Genomic DNA, 18,458 nt, shown 5'->3' on the forward strand with positions numbered 1-18,458 from the left:
TGTTATATCTGTATTTGACATTAGCTTAGCTTGTAAAGTTTAGATATCTTCTTTGAGTTTGTAAACTTCATTATCTCCTCAGTTAGCATGGAAGATTGTAGTGGGTTGTTGATTATATTGATCTTTGATTTAATTATGGATTTTAACTGTTGGTACTAGAGAAATTCTCCTCTCCCAACTCTGTACTTCTGGACTAATGTATTGAATGGTATAAGCCTGTTTTCAAACAGGTGATGAGGTGAGCGATTCCTTTGTTGGAAAGTGGATGGGGTGGTTATGCATTTGAAAAGCAGGGTTATGCCAAATTGAATTGAATTGATCGTATCTACATGGTATTGATGATTTAGTGGTTTTGTTTGCTTTCCACCAGGCTGTCAGAGTTGCAGAGATTGTGATGTTTTTGCAATAGCTCATTTTCTTAATTGAGTACCGTAAGAAGGTGAGGCAACTGAAGTGTTTTTGCATTGATTTTGTTCTAGTTCTATCCATGAGCTATTATAACTGTCTCAATCCATTGAAATATTGTAGCTGATTTGCTAAGAAATAATGCTGAAACTCTGGTGCTTCTAGGCCACCTTGTGATTTCTTCTTAAGTGTTGACAGGGACATTTTGGGTTTCTTGTTATTCCAGTAAAATTGTGAAGTTACAGAATCAAGTGATTTGAACCATTTATCTGTAGGTGTTGTCGGAAGCACTGAAAACAGTTATTTTGTGGTCAAGTTTTCATTTTGACTAACAATTCAGCCAATGAGTAAGAGTGGGAGGTTGGACTAGTGTTTGAAATCATCTATCTTGTTTGAAATCATCTATCTTTTTTTTAGCAGAGGGGTGTAGTTGAGGTTAAAAAGTTCTGACAGCCTGGAGAAAATACTGATACCTAAATATTTAATGTTGCCAGTGTGGAGTGGGAGGGGACAGTCTTGAGCTGCAGAATCTCAAGAATCTTCAGAGTGGCAATATGGTGGATTTATTCCAGTTTATTGTGTAGTTGGAAATCCTGTAGAATGTGTTAATAATAGAGAAAGTATCTCGTAATGAACTGTAGGGGTCCTGTAAGTATAAATCCTCTGCATAAAGACAGTTTATGTTGTGAGTTGGTATCTTGTATTCTTTTGATGCTATTATTCTGTCGTATTGCTGCTGCTAGAGGTTCAATGAAAATGGCGAAAAGAGATGGTGAGCGTCTTTGTCTGGTTCCCCAGTGAAGTGTCAAACTTTGTAAGGTTATTGTAGCGCTAGGTCAGGGGTGCCCACACTTTTTCGCCTTGCGAGCTACTTTTCAAATGACCAAGTGAAAATGATCGACCTACATTAAAAATACTACACATGCGCCTGCGCACACACAAAATATATGTATGAATGAGTGTCATAGTTTTCATGAACGGTCTGAAAGTGCTGCTCCACATTTCCCTTCTTCGGATTAGTGATGGTAGATTGGTAGATCAAGCAAACGCATTTCGAATATAACATGATGAAAAAAAAGTCCTCCCATTCCGCATGGAATGTTTTCGGTTTCTTACTTGATTCGGCTCCCCCACTCATTTTATACCCTTTAGTAGAAATTAATTCAAAGTCTGACAAGGTAGTTCGCTCACTTGAGTTTTGCAGTAGCTTGTGTGGTTGACTGTGCGCGTTTGGTGACTCGTGTGTCAGAAAAGACAAGATCTCAGACTGGCTGCCCCGTATGTCAATCAAGTAGCAAATGCCATAGGGAGGACTGTCACTTTTTGCTTTTCCTGTTAGGGGTCGCCACAGCAAATCGTCACACTGACCATTCGCATGTTAACATTTGGCACGTACTTTACGCCGGATACATCTAATTTATTTTTGAATGGCACATGATCTACCAACACTACCTTTGCAATCGACATATTGTGCACCCCTGCTCTATGTGATGTATATAGTGTTTTAATCCAGTGGATGAAAGACTCTCCAAAACCAAACCTGTGTAGTGTGCTGAAGAGAGATGACAAGTTAACTTTGTCGAAAGCTTTTTCTGCCATTATGGTGTCGGTTGTTGTTTTTTTTTTTGTTTGTTTGTTTTTTTTTGTGCAAGATTGATTAAGTTAAATAGTCTACGGGTGTTACCCAAAGTGTATCTACTTTTAATTAAGCCTGTCTGGTCTGGGTGGATTATTATTGGAGTAATTGTCTCTATTCTAGTGGCTAGTGCTTTGGTGATAATTTTTAAATCTGTGTTAATAAGTAACAGAGTACAGTAACTGGAAGGGTGGGTTGGGCCTTTATTGGGTTTACTGGGGCACTTCATGAGGAAGGATATGTGTGGATATACAGTACTGAAATAATATCTTAGGACATCAGCCAGGAAGTTAAAGCTTGGCTGCAAATGGGTTTTCCAAATGGACAATGACCCCACGGAGACTTCCAAAGCTGTAACAAAATGGCTTAAGGACAAAGTCAAGGTATTGGAGTGGCCATTACAAAGCCCTGATCTCAGTCCAATACAACATTTGTGGGCAGAACTAAAAACTCGCATGTGCAAGCAAGGAGGCCTCCAAACCTGACTAAGACTACGTTCACACTGCAGGTCTTAAAGCTCAGATCGGATTTTTTGCCGAAATCCAATTTTTTTGAGCTGTTGTTCACACTGTCATTTAAATGCGACTGCCATCTGTCTCGTGTGAATGGTATACGGCCCTGAGGTGACTCGCATGTGCAGAAGAGGACGTGACGTCGGACACAGCGTACTGTGTTTGCGAAAATAAAAATGGATGCGGCTCGTGATAGCATGTGCGTAGCGATGTACCAGTTAATGTGGAATCGAAATAAAGAAATAAGAAGAAGAATATCAAGAAGGAGGAGAGCACAAATATTGCTTATGGCCTTTTGTGGAGCAGTGGCTGCTACCTCTGTACAGAGGAATGTGTGGGTGCGGAGTCGGAGCCAGGACTGGTGGGATTCCGTGAGGGGCTTCACGGACACAGAATTCATTAATAATTTCCGAGTGAGAAGGGAAACGTTTGAATGGACCTGTCAGCGCCTCTCTGTAAGCCTTGCATGGCAAGACACTAATCTCCGGCGACCCATATCTGTGAGCAAGCGTGTTGGAGTTCGGCTGTACTGGCTGGCAACAGGCTCATGTTATCGCACAATATCCAACCTGTCTAGAATCGCAAAGTCCACTGTTTGCTTGATAGTCCAAGAATTTTGCAAAGCAGTTCGTCATGTCCTCATGCCTGAGTACATTAAACTGCCTCAAGGAGGTCATCTGCAAGAAGTCATAGAAGGGTTCAGACAGAGATGGGGTTTCCCTCAGTGTGCCGGAGCAATAGATGGGACTCATATTCCCATCATTGCTCCTGAAGACAACCACGCTGACTATTTTAACCGCAAAGGATGGCACTCTGTGGTCCTGCAGGGGGTCATCGATCATCAATTTTGGTAGGCCTTTCATAAAATACTAATTTTGGGCCATCAAAAAATAATATACGATTTGTGTGGTCAAATGTATATACTCACACCTCAATAGTAAGAATTTGTAGTTGCAAATAGCTTGTTTTTCTGACAGCCATACTTATCCCAAATCTAGAAATAGAACAGTATTTTTAGTCGTTCAGAATTTAAGTAGATGTTGTATCAGAGCGGTACTGCTTCAAAGATTAGTTGCAGATTTCTTTTCATTGTTGTTTGATTCAAAATATATATAACTCATTCCATGTGTCCTCAACAGTTTCACCAACATCTACACTGGATGGCCTGGAAGTGTCCACGATGCCAGGGTTCTTAGGAATTCCAAGATCAACACAATGGCAGAGAGAGGGGAGCTTTTTCCACAGTGAGTGGTTTTTTTTTTTTTTTTTGTTTTTTTTTAAATCACACAACCCCACACATTTGGAGACCCTGAACAGTAACTGAAACAAGAACATTTTCCCATTCTGTCTTGTTAATTAAATTTCCCTCATCTTGTATTCCCATCATCAAAGGAAATTGAAGAGATAATGGGTGTTCAGGTGCCAATCATGCTGCTCGGCGACCCTGTCTATCCCCTGCGAAACTGGCTGCTAAAAGGATACAGTGACACAGGGACCCTGACAGATGCGCAACGTTACTTCAACATGCACCATAGCCAAGCTAGGATGACAGTGGACTGTGCTTTCAGCCGACTGGAGATGCGGTGGAGGTGCCTAGGGAAATGCCTGGATGTGGACATCTCCGCTGTCCCAACCATCATAAGTGCATGCTGCATTCTCCACAATGTGTGTGAAAAGCATGGAGAGGCCATCGAGGAATATGGTGGAGCTGTTCTTCATGATGAGACAGTGTCAGAAGGAGAGGTCTTACCAGATGTTCAACCAATAGGACTACGTTCACACTGCAGGCTGAAGTGACTCAAATCTGATCTTTTTGCCCAAATGTGACCCATATCCGATTTCCTTATGACAGTGTGAACAGCACAAATCCGATTTTTTCAAATCCGGCCCAGGCCACTTTCATATGTGGTCCTAAATCGGATATATATCCAATGTTTTGCAATGCGACGTCAGTCTGAATGGCCAGGTCGCATTTCATGTGACTTTTATGTCATTGAAATGCGACAGACGTCACAATTCTGCGCTGGAGGAGGCGAGGCCATAAGCAACATTTGTGCTCTCCTCCTTCTTGATGTTCTTCTTATGCCTGGACTTTCAGGCACCTCTTCAGCTGAAACAGTAGAGCAGCTGTCGAGTAGCTCTATTGGCTGACAGCTCGGTTTGTCGCCCAAAATATGGTCAAGCTCGTCATAAAACGGGCAGGTGACGCGACCATGACCGCTTCGTTTGTTTAAGTCTTTAGTTTCTTTAAATTTTGCCCTGAGGTTCTTCACTTCCCGCTGACACTGTATCCACGTCCTGCTGTGCCCTCGCTCGGCCATTTCTTTAGAGACACTCTCAAACACGGCACGGTTCCGATAGGACCCTTCAAGTTTTGCTTGCATCGCATTCTCACCCCAAGTACTTAAGTTGTGCACGTCACCATCTTTCCACTGACCACCTGAATCACCATTGTCTGCCATTATGATTACCCCTCGCCTCCTCCAGCGCAGAATTGTGACGTCTGTCGCATTTCAATGACATAAAAATCGCATGAACATCACACAAACGAAGTTCATGTTGTATGCACATGACTCACCTTTCAGGTAAATCTGTGCATGCATGGCAGTTTAGGACCTCAACAGTGTTCACACCATAGCCAGATGGACATATGACACAAACATGAATCTGAACTATTGACACAAAAAGACCGGAACTGAGCATGTAATGTGCACATAGTGTTAGTTTACCTCTACTATTTAGTTGTCAGCACTTGTACTTGCATTTTTTCTGAACCACACTATGAAACCAGTTTTACAACAGCTCTTTACCATTCTAGTAGTGGTTTCCAACTTTGTTCCGAATGTCATGTTTGCCAGCCAGAAGAGTGGCAGTGGCATTTTTTCTGAACCACACTATGAAACCAGTTATACAGTGCATCCAGAAAGTATTCACAGCACTTACCTTTTTCCACATTTTGTTAGGTTACAGCCTTATTCCAAAATGGATTAAATCCATTATTGTCCTCAAAATTCTACAAACAATACCCCATAATGACATGTAGCATCATACTCAAAAGGACTTGAGGTTGTAATTGGTGCTAAAGGTGCTTCAAGAAAGTATTGAGCAAAGGCTGTGAATACTTATGTACATGTGATTTTTTTTCTTTTTTTTTTAAATAAATTTGCATAGATTTTAAACTAACTTTTTAACATTGTCATTATGGAGTATTGTTTGTAGAATTTTGAGGACAACATTTTACATTAACTGTGTTAAAGCAATCAACTCTGAAATGTTTAACTTTCAACAATTTCAACATTCTAATTTTTACTGTGTATATACACAGATCACTTACTCTAGGTAAACACAGGGGTCAGAGGCTGCGTGATAGCATCTTGAAATAAGGCTGTAACATAAAATGTGGAAAAAGTTAAAACGCTTTGAATACTTTCTGGATGGACTTTACAACAGCTCTTCATCATTCCAGTAGTGGTTTCCAACTTTGTTTCAAATGTCATGTTTGCCACTCAGAAGAGTGATAGTGGCAACTTCTGCATAAAGTGACATCACACGCACACCCTTTATTCAAATCCTGAAGCACCACTATTCTTGAGGTAGTTTCTCCTAATGAACCACACCTGGTCTCAATCAGCTTGACACCAAGTGTTGATCATTAACATCACAGTCAAAAAGCACATAAAAGCAAGTGTTAAGAAAGGAGAGAAAGCCAAGTATTTTCAACATTATCCAGTATGGAGAACGAACGTTAGTAACAATAGACTGCAGATGAGTCAGAGAGCTGGTCAGCATTTAAAAACAGTGTCACAGCAAAGAGAACCTGTTGTCCAGCCCCAACAAAGGAACAGAATAGCATGGCAGCAAAGTTAGTAGTCAAATTCCCCAAGGACGTCTTTGCTTCTGCAAGACAGACCAATTGTATCAAATTGTTTGATTTTGGATTTTATGGTGCTTCTTCAAATTTATAATGCTGTTTAGCATCATTATATCAGGTGTGTATGTGTGTGTGTGTGTGTCAATTTGGCACTTTTATTCTTTTGAAGCAACTGCTTGTTGGTTAGGGACTAAAACAATATCTAATAGTCCTAAATACAATAATGAATGAATATATGAGCAATTGGTGTCTGGAAAAAAAAAACGTCGCTTGGCTGTTTGCTACTAACCTTTCATGTTAGGCTTGGGTTTGTCAGTTTGCTTGCCTGTGGGGGTTTGTGCCTGCTGGCCCTGGGCCCCGGACGAGGCCCCCTGCTGGGCTGCTTTCTGTTTCAGCATGGTCCAGTCAAATGTGTAGTCATATTGGTGGTTCAGAGTCCTGAAACACACAGAAACATTTTATGCATGTCCCCCACAATCATTGTTTGAAAGATTATGAAAGAACTGGAAATGATTGAATGAAACAATGAAAGCAACGCCAGAGAAAGTTGTAAGAAATATGAGGCGGTAAAATCAGACAGGATGAAAGGAGGAAAGAAAAAGAACGGGGAAAACTTATGTGCTCAGCACCATATAGTTTGCACCTAATATAGCTTGTTTTATTTGTGCATATGCACTCAGAAAATATCAAGAAAACAGTGAAGGACTGGGAAAAAAAAAATGTATGCACTGTGAAGCAGCTCCCTCACTACTGCAAAGAAAGGACTTTCATCAAAAGTAACACATTAGCATATTATAATATATTAGCAGTTCTTGATGTAGATAACAGCTTTTCAACAATATAAAATCAGTAACCAAAAAACTAACTCCTCTATGGTACAGTCAAACTTGTGAATATAACATTAATTAGCTGAAACTGTAAAAGTCATCATTTTAGCCAGGACATTTTGCAAACTTGTCTTTACACTAAGGCTTATTTTGTCATAAGTAGTTTAAAAAAAAGACTTAAATCAACACTGCTATCAAGGCTTTCCTCTGTAAAAGGGTTCGCTTTCCATTATGTATGTTTACCTGAAGAGGATGCGGAACAGCTGGCGCAGATACATGTAATCTGGAGCCTCCTCAAAGCGCAAGCCACGACAGTAGTTCAGATACATGGCAAACTCAGCTGGGAAACCCTGGAAACATGCATTCACACAAATGAGTTGTGTGGATGGGGACCAAGATATCCTGCATCATTGTTCCTGTTTAATACTTTCTTACCTTACAGAGGACCTCAACAGGGGTGGACATCTTCTTCTCTGAAATCTTCTCATACTTCTGCTTTTTTGTAGCAGCCTGACAAACAAAGTGTGCTTATGTTCATTCTTGGGGTCCAGTAGTAATGCTTTTTCTTATATGTTTTTATAGACATTGAAAATTTTAATGTCTTAAATTCAACATACCTTACCTAAAAATATGCCATAATTTCAGTAAAAGTAACTGCTGTTCAACATCTATTAACTCCAACATGCCCACTGTCACCAATGTTTGTTCACCAAAAAAACCTAAACACAGTGGTGAAGAACCTCAATATAGGGGCATATAAACCCCACTGCCAACTACTGTGTTGGTGGTGTACATGCAGTGTGAAGCAGACACACCAGCGCACAAGTATAAATGTCAACAACAGCATAGGCAGAACCATAGATCAAGCTCAAGTCCCCCTACATATAGCATTGTTAGTAGTATGTAAATATGTACTGGTTTTTAACACTAATGATTCAAGTGTACTAACATATTTGTGCTAACTCCTGTGAACACCCAAAAGGGGTGCTGCTGTATGACCAATTAATTAATGACAATATAGTAAACGCATCTGAATTATATTCGACAGTCTACATAGCAGACATTAGAAGTAGTGTAAACATCAATAAACATAACAGTCAATTATGAACCAGGTATTACATGTTTAACTCCCCCTATGGGGTATTTTTAAGCAGTAAATAAAGTAGAGTGTTACCAAAAAGTAACATGCAGAAGGCAACAGAAAAATGCACGAGAAGAGATGTGGATGAAGACCACAGACGGTTATATTTTCATACCTTTAACCCCTGCCACGGCAGACTGGTTCTGTTGAAGTACATCAGCACGTAGCCTAGTGATTCCATATCATCACGGCGACTGGAGACAACAATAATGCTGGGTTTATACTGGTACAGAAGTTTGTCATAAAATCTTCTCTAACATAATGAAAAAATGTTGAGTAGAGATTTCATGCATTACTGTCATGGAATCAAAAAAAGCATGAAGCTGGTTGCACTGGTGTTAAGACCAGGATAAACTCCAGCTCAAATCTTAGGGTGCTCTGCCCAATAAGGAATGCAGTTCACATGTTTTCAAATGCCCCCACCAAAACTTTTAATATTTAGCTGGATTACTAGAATCTAAATAAACAAACAACATTAAAAGTTGTTTGAGGAGCAAATAAATTGCACACAAACCTCTGTTCAATGCCCAAATGTGCATTGATGGAGGCATAGCGCGCTGTGCCAGTCAGGTTCTTGTCTTCTCTGTAGGGGATGTGCTGCCGTGTTCGGTTGTCTCGGTACTTCTTTGCCAAACCGAAGTCAATAAGGAACAACTGATGGAGAAGGAGAGAGCATAAAGGTTATCTAACAGTGATATCCCACGGACAAGTGACAATCTGTTCTGTTCATCAGAAATTAAGATATTCAAAATTAATTCCACACTTTCTATATTTTATACAAAAGGTTTCTTCTGTAAAACACAAAGGTCAAAAACATTGCAATGATTGAGGAGATCCTTGTGACAACATTAACAAGTACAGGGGGGGCAAGTGTTATGTCAACAACTATGTCCCTAAAAGTCACTTCTCACAGCAACAGTTCACTTAACACCACAGTAAAACTAGACGGCTTCTAGATGTGCTCTGTGAAAGCTGCAGATGACACATTTTTACCCCCACTTTATTTTTGTTCCATACGACTGTGTATTGCTTTCTTTTAATCAATAAAGCACTATTTAAATATGATGTAAAAACACAGGAAGACAAATTCAGGTTATTACTCCAGAACAACACACTACAAGAAGGTTGTGATACCACACTTAGTAAAATCACCTTTGAAATAACTATGTAGTGAAGAAGCAAAAAAGAGTGCAGGAGATGCAGCAGTACAACACAACTAGCACTATGTCAATCCATTGTGTGTTTATGACTGTGGGGTTTCACAGTCAACATCAAGCTGACCACTTTGAGGTCTCTGTGATGCAATGGGCAGCTTTCTTGTCCAACTATGTAGCTGATTTCCTAATGCTATACTGTTCAGTCAACTCTACTGTTTGACCCAGACAGGTTGGACTGTGTGTAACAGAGTCAGATTTTTTCCATCAAGCTGACATATGGCACTTGTAATTCTTAATGGCTTGTAATTTAAACAGAGTAAAACATCCAAGGTATGTTCAGTGATCATGCATAAGCTGAACATTCATCAGCAAGCAGACCAAAAACACACTGAACTCACCTGAATGTCAGCATGCCTGTGTGCCAACTGGTAAACAAGTCAGACAGCCGGGTTATATTTCGACTTTCCACTCGCCCAGCCACCACATTCACCAAAAAGACAATCATGGATTCTGAGAACAGTAGCAGGGAGCATCTGTTTCAGCATAGGTTGTTCTGTGTCAGCCTATCTAGCTGCATACTTCCACAACAGCTGACCCATGAGCCATATGTAGTTAATTAATGTTTGCCAAAGCAGTCACTGTCAAAAAAGTGTGTTTTATGTTTTAATAGCATAGCAAATAAAATCCACAGACCAGACCTCTACAAGGGGAATTTGACTGAGCTTAAATTAACTGAACTTTTTAAGATAATCACAGACACCACATTCCAGGTACAGCAGAACTATCAGTTTACTTCATTTTTAAATATGAATTTAACCTCTTAAAATATAACCTCAAAGTGTTTTATTTATCCATCATACAGACACTATAACTGATGAAACAAGACATCTGAAAAATATGTCCCCATAAAGCTCTTCTCATACAAGTGTTGACACCAGAGCTTCTATTGCTATTAAGTTGAAGAACAATAGAATAAACACTGATATGACACCCTAAACTGAAGCCAAGGACTGAATAATCCCACTTCCAGACAACAACCCTAACAGGTAGGATAATGAGTTTCACACATTACCACATCACATATCGATACACACTATAACATGCTAGGACCAAATGTGACCATACCAGACAATCTGGAACAGCAGTTTAAACATACTGTCTGAAAACCGATACATTCAGACAAACTGCAGGTCGGAATATCACGAATTTCTGTGATTTTAGGGGCACCTACTCTCCGGTACACCATACTGGCCAGCCCATTAGCTTTTACAATTTTCTAACTACCCACTATTTTATGTCGGATTCTTCCAAGAACTCTTTACCTATCTGTATTTTAAGTGCCCTTCAAGCCCTAAATGGAGTTAGGTTTTCTAGTCTGTAATTTAGGCATGCTGAAATGCATTTACAAGGCTGCCAGTGGGTATTTTCATTCGCATCATGCACCAGACCAAAATTTTAATAAAACAAAAACTAATTAAAAATGGAGAAAATCAAGTTAATACATTACAGATTCTAACATAAACAATTTAATTACAAAGAAGCTTTACACCTCATGTTTGGGGAGTAGGAGCACAAGCAGCAGCCAATGTGAGAAGTTAATTCCTGGTAAAGCATGTAACATTTACAATGGTCTGGCAATGGTCTTAAGCAGCCTTCGTGAAGAGTACTGTGGTTAGGTTTGTTGCACAGCTATCATCATGAATGTTAAGTCGCATGCTCTTATGGCACCCATGGATTTTTTTTTAAGTCAAGTTATGGAGCTGGATTCAGGCAATAATCCATTACCACTCAAGTGATTTAAATGTACTGTTCTTGTAATAACAGACAACTATTACTAAGCTAAAAGGTTTGTTTTGTGGCTTTGTCCTGTTTGACTCTGATGAAGACAACAGTGCCAAAACTGTCACAAAACATAGTCTTATTTGTTTATACAATTAAAAGCAGCAAATTAATCAGTGTGGTCCAGTCCTGCCTCTTCTGAAATGTTTGCTGTTCTGGATCTGAGAAGCACCTGACTCAGCTGCATATTGGTGGAAGACGTACAGAGAATGCCTTTTTGTTCAAACTATTACTGAGCATTTTCATACATAACAGATAAAGGTGGTTAAAGTTAAAGAATTAATCATTGCTCTGCACTACTGTCAGGACAAATATCACATTAGAACTGAACTGGTTTTAATGCGGGTAATCCTCCATACAATTTGTGTGACTGGTACCCTTTCTAAGCAATACTAACTGAAAGTTGGCTTTCCTCTTCCACTGTTACAAAGTGCACAAAGGGTGAACTACATACAATGGGTATTGTGAGTGCAAAATGCGTGCTGGTGGTCTGATTCACTTTAAACCAGTGTAGTTAGGTATGATGGCAAAGCGACAACTGTTGTGAGGCAGCTGGTGTTGTGGTAAAGGTCACACCTGGTTTAATCCTGAGAAAGATGGGTCCTGAGAAGAGCTAACAGCCAAGCTTCTTTTCCTCTTCCCCACTGACGAGTCTAAACACTAGGGCAGACAGTAGAGGGGCAGGGGTCAAAAATCACACAGCCTCTATCCACCTTCAGTCACAGTTAACATGAGTACAACAGGCACTTCGGGTTGCACCCACATGATTTACTCCCTTGAATACAAATGTCCTGTACAACTACAACAGGAACATCTTTCAATACATCCAAGACTGGACCTACACAGGCAAAGTAGCCCACTTTAAAACTTTGCAGTACAGATATGATCATTCTGGCCATCAGTCTAGAAGAAACCACATCAATGCGATTTTCTTCTGTCAGGACAACCATGGAAAGATCAATGCTGTACAACAAGAAGCCGTAAGTGTCTCTGGAAAAGTCAAGAAGTTTATACTTAAATATATCTGTCAGAGGCAATAAATGCCAGTGCAGACGGGCAAAACCATGGCTCAGAAAAGACCATGGGGGGAAAGGCAGATCTGGGCAGCAAATGGCAGAGCCCATGTTTGCCCATCCCCCACCAGCAAAACAAAAAAAAAATATCTGCAAACAAATAGATTTGACAGGCCTTCGAAGAGAATTCTTAAAGTTGAGAATATTTTAACCACGTTCACAGGTGACCACTACCATGGGGGAAATTCCTGTCTGGTTGCATAAAAAACTTGAATTGACGACACCTAAACAGAGACAAGTAATGAGCTTAAAGCTTCATTAGAGATGGGTTGGTATGTGAGAAAATCTGGTAGTAAACCAGCTGTACTGTGGCATTTGACTATCTTACACTAGCAAAAATCTGCATCACATTGAGATCCTTACCAAAGTTTAACTAATCCTTCTCACTTTTCTATCACTCTATGATAGATAAAACTGCCGTACACATTAACTGAGAAATAATGTGAATGGATATTGCAGAGCTCATAAGTTCTGAGAAACCAAGAAATTAAAAATGTACAAACACTCATATTCTTGAGCACAAATTACCACAACATTACTTGTGTACTTGCACAGACTACACCATACTGTAGGCTACAGAGCAATCATACCCACCACACAGCAGTTCCAGCTTGAAGACAATGGATATCTATAAAAATTCCGGTCCTAGCAGTGCTCTGGAGAATGACCCCAAAATAATGCTTTCAAAGTCACATCAACTGAGTAAAACAGAGATCACAGAAATCTGAAAAATATCCTCATGTATATGGACCACTTAAAGAAAATATCTGAGACTAGTTAAACCTCCAAGTCATTCTCAGCCCTGGTCTAAACTGTGCCCAACTCACAGGGAGTACAGAAAGTTTTCAGACCCATTCATGTTTTCCACATTATGTTACAGATTTGTCTGAAAATGAATTCATATTTTCCTCAATCTACACACAATACTCCACAATGATAAAGTGAAAATGGGTTTTTGGAGCGTTTTGTAAATTTTTTTTAAAATAAAAGACTGAAATATCCCATTTACATAGGTTTTTGGACCTTTCATGGTAACTGATTTGAAATTGCCCTCTTCTAAATAACTAATATGAACGAACACTGGATTTTTACTCCAGGACAAGGACAACAGTACAACATAAGCTAGGTGCATAAGCCAAGTATTTAAGGTTATGTCAAAATGATTCCAAACAAGTTTTTACTTAAATTTATGTCACAAATGACGTACAATTTGCCAGCATGGTGCAAAAACATCATGGCACTTTTATTATCTGAAGCTGCCATGTTCGTCATAGCCAACCAGAAATGTTTCAACTAATGGTAAATTGTCTTATACTTGTATAGTGCTTTTTGGCATATTGATGTGCACTCAAAGCCTGTTACATTATTTCCCATTCATACACACATACACAAATCTTGTTTCTTCCATTGTCATAGGGTTTTCTGACTGACCAGACCAGTGTGTGATGACGAGTTACAGCTAACTTAATAATGACGTCTGCATTTCTGCCAAGTGACTGATCCAACCAATCTTAATTGCTGAACTACCGAGAGAGACCGATTGAGGCATCATCCTAAATTAAAAATACCATGAAATGAATAAAGGCTTCATAGAAGTAAAAGACAGTGAATTAAAAAGCCAGCCTTCAAACAAATACTCTAAATACATTAAAGGAATATTTATTCCATACATTTAACTTAGTTTATTGTCAAGTGCATTTTAGTTTCTTAATATCATTATGACCCATCTAGTCTTCTGTATTAATAGTGCTTATTTTAACATAAGAAAACTCTGCTTCATATCCATTATGCTGCATCAAGGTAAACAAAGACCAAAACTTCCAGAGGACTGAATGCAGACCAAACTTTTTAATTCCAAGAACACATTTCTTTTTTGTGCTTGCATTTCTGATTTCTTCCAATAACTAGCTAATCAGGGGTCCTGTTCTTCAAGATTTACATTAAGTGCATAAATATGTGAATGTAATAAATTTTAGTGATTATAAAATTGTTAATGAAACAAACATTGAAAAGAATGACTTCAGTTTTAAATAAAACAATTCCGTGACAAAATAAATGACAAAACATTTGTACTATTATTTAACTTTGGAAACTTGACTTCATACTCAACAGTTCTGCCTTGAAAAACATTTTCATAGTATGCACCAAAGATGTAGCACTTCAATTTTTCAGAAGTGCTCCACTTCTCCTGAAACCAAAACATCTTTCAGGACAAACAGCTGTCTTCCATCATTGAGATTATTTTTCATATAGTGATACAACCATTAATGATTGTGTTGAGACGAAGCAATGTAGCTCTCAGTCAAAGAAGTGATCAATATATAGCATACAGTCATGGTCACACAAAATATTGGCACCCCTGCATTTCTGTCAGATAACACACCATTTCTCCCAGAAAATTGTTGCAGTCACAAAGTTTTTGGTATTCTCATGTTTATTTCTTTTGTTTGCATTGGAACAACACAAAAAGCAGTGAGAGAGACAAAAGCCATATCTGATGCATTGCACACAGAACTCCAAAAATGGACTGGACAGAATTACTTACACCTTTTCAAAAACAGAAACAGTTGTATTTCAACCTTATGATGCCACTTTAATTTGTAATGAAACTCATCTGTAGCAATCAACAGGTGCCGGCAACATAGAAATCACACTTGCAACCAGTTAAAATGGAGACAAGTAGACACCCTTTGTATGGTATGGACCACACTGAGCATGGAGAAAAGAAGGAAGAGCAAAGAATTGTCTGAGGATTTGAGAACCAGAGTGGAACCAACAGTGGAAAAGCCTGGATAATCTCAAGGCTACAAGTCCATCTCCAGAGACATTGCCGTTCCTGTGCCCATTGTGCACAACATTCAAACTGATCTGCAGGCACAGGGTGCAACAGTGTCAGCTCACACTAACCATCACCATCTGAATGTCAAGGGATGCTATGGTAGGAGACCCAGGGGGACCCATTGCTGACACAGAGACATTAAAAAGCCAGACTGGAGTTAGCCAAAACTTACCTGAGGAAGCCACAATCCTTCTGGGAGAATGTCCTGTGGACAGATGCAACTTTTTGGTCGAGCACATCATTCTGCCTTTTTCAGAAAATGAAATGAGGCCTTCAAGGAAAGAACATGGTTCCTACAGTCAAACACAGTGGAGGTTCAATGACGTTTTGGCATTGTTTTGCTGCTTCACGCACTGGATGTCTTGACTGTGTATATGGCATTATGAAATCTGAAGATGAACAATGAATTCTGGGACACAATGTAGGGCCCGGTGTCAGAAAGTTGGGTGTCCCGTCAGAGGTCATGGGTCTTACAGGAGGACAATGATCCAAAGCAGATTTCAAAAAGCACCAGAAATAGTTTCAGGCAATGTGCTGGAGATTCAGAAGTGACCAGTGACGAGTCCAGATCTAAATCCCATAGAGCACCTGTATAGGGATCTCAAAACAGCAGCTGGGAGAAGGAACCTTTCAAATCTGAGAAACCTGGAGCAGCTGGCAAAAGAAGAGTGGTCGAAAATTCTAATAGAGAGGTGGAAGAAACTCAGTGAAGGTTACAGGAAATGACGGATTTCAGCGATGTTTTTGTCCACAGACTTGTGCTACACAATATCAAGTTGAGGGTGTCAATAATTGTGTCCAGTCCATTTTTGGAGTTCTGTGTGCAATGCATCAGATATGGCTTTTGTCTCTCTCACTGCTTTTTTGTGTCGTTCCAATGCAAACAAGAAATAAAAATGAGAATACTAAAGAACTTGTGACTGCAACAATTTTCTGGGAGAAGTGGTGTGTTATCTGACAGAAATGCAGGGGTGCCAATATTTTGTGTGCCATGAGGTTTGTAAGGGCTGCATGATTCTGAGTAAAATATGATCCCCCCCCCCCCCCCCACCACTCTTTCTTCCTTTTCTCTCAACTCTTGAGCAATATATTTCTACATTCATCATACATTTTTGCATTATGAAGAAAATATGACCATTATTGAAATGGAGCTGACTATACTACTAAAGAGAGACCGCTTGTCTGTGTTTAAACTATTGCACCTTAAAACCAATGTTTTTCTGTGTGTGTGTGTGTGTGTGTGTGTGTAAAAACACAAGACAGAGTCAGAAGCCACCATATTTTGAAGTCTGAGTCAGAGTTTTTCAGATAGTGCAGAAATAATGAAGTGATTTTTGATAGAACTGCAATGTGTAAAACATGTAGCACTTGGATCAAAGATATCAGGAGGACAATGAAGCTCACTATTCACAAAAGCAACATGGTGCTACAAGACAGAAAAACACCGGTCACATTACAGTACAGTTAACTGTGAGAACAGTCAGTTTGAGGCAAGTAATAGTGCTAGCATTAGCAGTTACTTTAAGAAACATTGACAATTTCACCTGGACAAAATCAGTGGAGGTATTCTTTGTACATGGATTAACAAGTTAACTGGATAAATTTGAAAATCTCATATGATGTGAGATTTGTTGGCTCTTCCAAAGACTCACAGGATTTGTCATGGCAACATGTCCATAATCTCAAATCTACTCAGGAGCACACTTGTTCAATATAAACAACCTAACCTCTGAGATTTCAGTGAGGCCAGCAAGCGATCTACTCACATTGAACAAGCAGAACACAAACATGCAGAAATGTGACATCTTCACTGTTTTTTTTAACATCCAACCAACAGGTTTTTAATCTCTAAACCAGTGAGTGTGCTTACACACTGTTCTCGTAGTGGTATGAAGACAGCAAGATTTAACCAACCAAGGGTGACCTGCAAGCACCCAACGCCTCCCCCATTGCGTTCCTGGAACTTGATTTTAGCACTACCTTCTAAGGTGGGCTGAAAGTTAGCTCCGGGGAAGAACCTCCAAAGTGAGTGGAGGGTAATAGAAGCAAATGCAGAACCTGCGACATGCAATACATGTTTAGACACACTTCAGTAGGTTCCTATGGTGAAACTGTTAGCCAAAGATGACATGCCTTTCTGAAATTATATTTCAGAGGTCAAGATGTGGTTATAGACTACTACTTCTTGTAGGAGTTTATGATCAGACAGTGCCCTCTGTTGACATGTTACTCAGCAATGGAATATGTACTCAATATTTACATAAACAGTAATGCCACCCTGCATGTATGTATATAAGAAGCATTTAATGTTGTAGTGTTGTATCTGGTGGAGCTAGCTTCAACTACTACTGCAGAATATCATTACCTATGATGTTATTGTCAAAAATGATCAAGGCTGAAATACTAAAATTCTCACCCATTTCATTAGTACTGCACTGAAGTCGTGCCTCTCTTGGTGTGTTCTGGGGCAACAGCACCAGTGTGTTGCCCTGTACACTTATAGTCAGGGAAAAAATTATTTGAACCCCAGCTGATTTTGTAAGTTTGCCCAATAACAAACAAATGATCAGTCTACAATTTCAATGGTAGGTTTATTTGAATAGTGAGAGCCACAACAATAACAAAAGCATTACAAAAAAAGTTATACATTCATTTGCATTTTCATAAATGAAACAAGTATTTGATCCCCTATCAGTCAGCAAGATCTCTGGCTCCCAGGTGTATTTTATACAGGTAACAAGCTGACATTGGGAGCCCTCTCAGCTCGTTACCTGTATAAAAGAGACCTGTCCACAGAAGCAATCAATCAATCCAGATTCCAAACTCTTCACCATGGCCAAGACTAAAGAGCTTTCAAAGGATGTCAGGGACAAGATTGTGGACCTACACAAGGCTGGAATGGGCTACAAGACCATCACCAAGCAGCTGGGTGAGAAGGTGACAACAGTTGGTGCGATTATTCGCAAATGGAAGAAACATAAATTAACTGCCAATCTCCCTCGGTCTGGAGCTCCATGCAAGATCTCACCTCGTGGAGTTTCAATGATAATGAGAACGGTGAGGAATCAGCCCAGAACTACTCGGGAGGAACTTGTCAATGATCTCAAGGCAGCTGGGACCATAGTCACCAAAAAAACAGTTGGTAACACACTACGCCG

General features: G+C 39.6%; 1 protein-coding gene across 4 annotated transcripts in view; it reads right to left on the bottom strand.

Annotated features, from left to right (window-relative positions):
- csnk1a1 (casein kinase 1, alpha 1) overlaps positions 1-18,458 on the bottom strand; it is a 38,365-nt gene that overhangs the window by 4,496 nt on the left and 15,411 nt on the right. Inside the window, exons 5-10 of one of the 4 annotated variants that reach the window (XM_020611236.1) lie at positions 11,965-12,048; positions 8,907-9,046; positions 8,508-8,586; positions 7,687-7,761; positions 7,495-7,601; positions 6,750-6,862 (exon numbers count right to left, since the gene is read on the bottom strand). In XM_020611236.1, coding sequence (XP_020466892.1) covers positions 6,750-6,862; positions 7,495-7,601; positions 7,687-7,761; positions 8,508-8,586; positions 8,907-9,046; positions 11,965-12,048 — 598 coding nt within the window. Of the gene's footprint in view, positions 1-6,708; positions 6,863-7,494; positions 7,602-7,686; positions 7,762-8,507; positions 8,587-8,906; positions 9,047-11,964; positions 12,049-18,458 lie in introns of those variants that run through there. The other 3 variants (XM_020611234.1, XM_020611235.1, XM_020611237.1) reach the window with 3 other exon arrangements.

Source organism: Monopterus albus, unplaced genomic scaffold (assembly GCF_001952655.1).
Source record: "Monopterus albus unplaced genomic scaffold, M_albus_1.0 scaffold111.1, whole genome shotgun sequence".
Taxonomy (NCBI): Eukaryota; Metazoa; Chordata; class Actinopteri; order Synbranchiformes; family Synbranchidae; genus Monopterus; species Monopterus albus.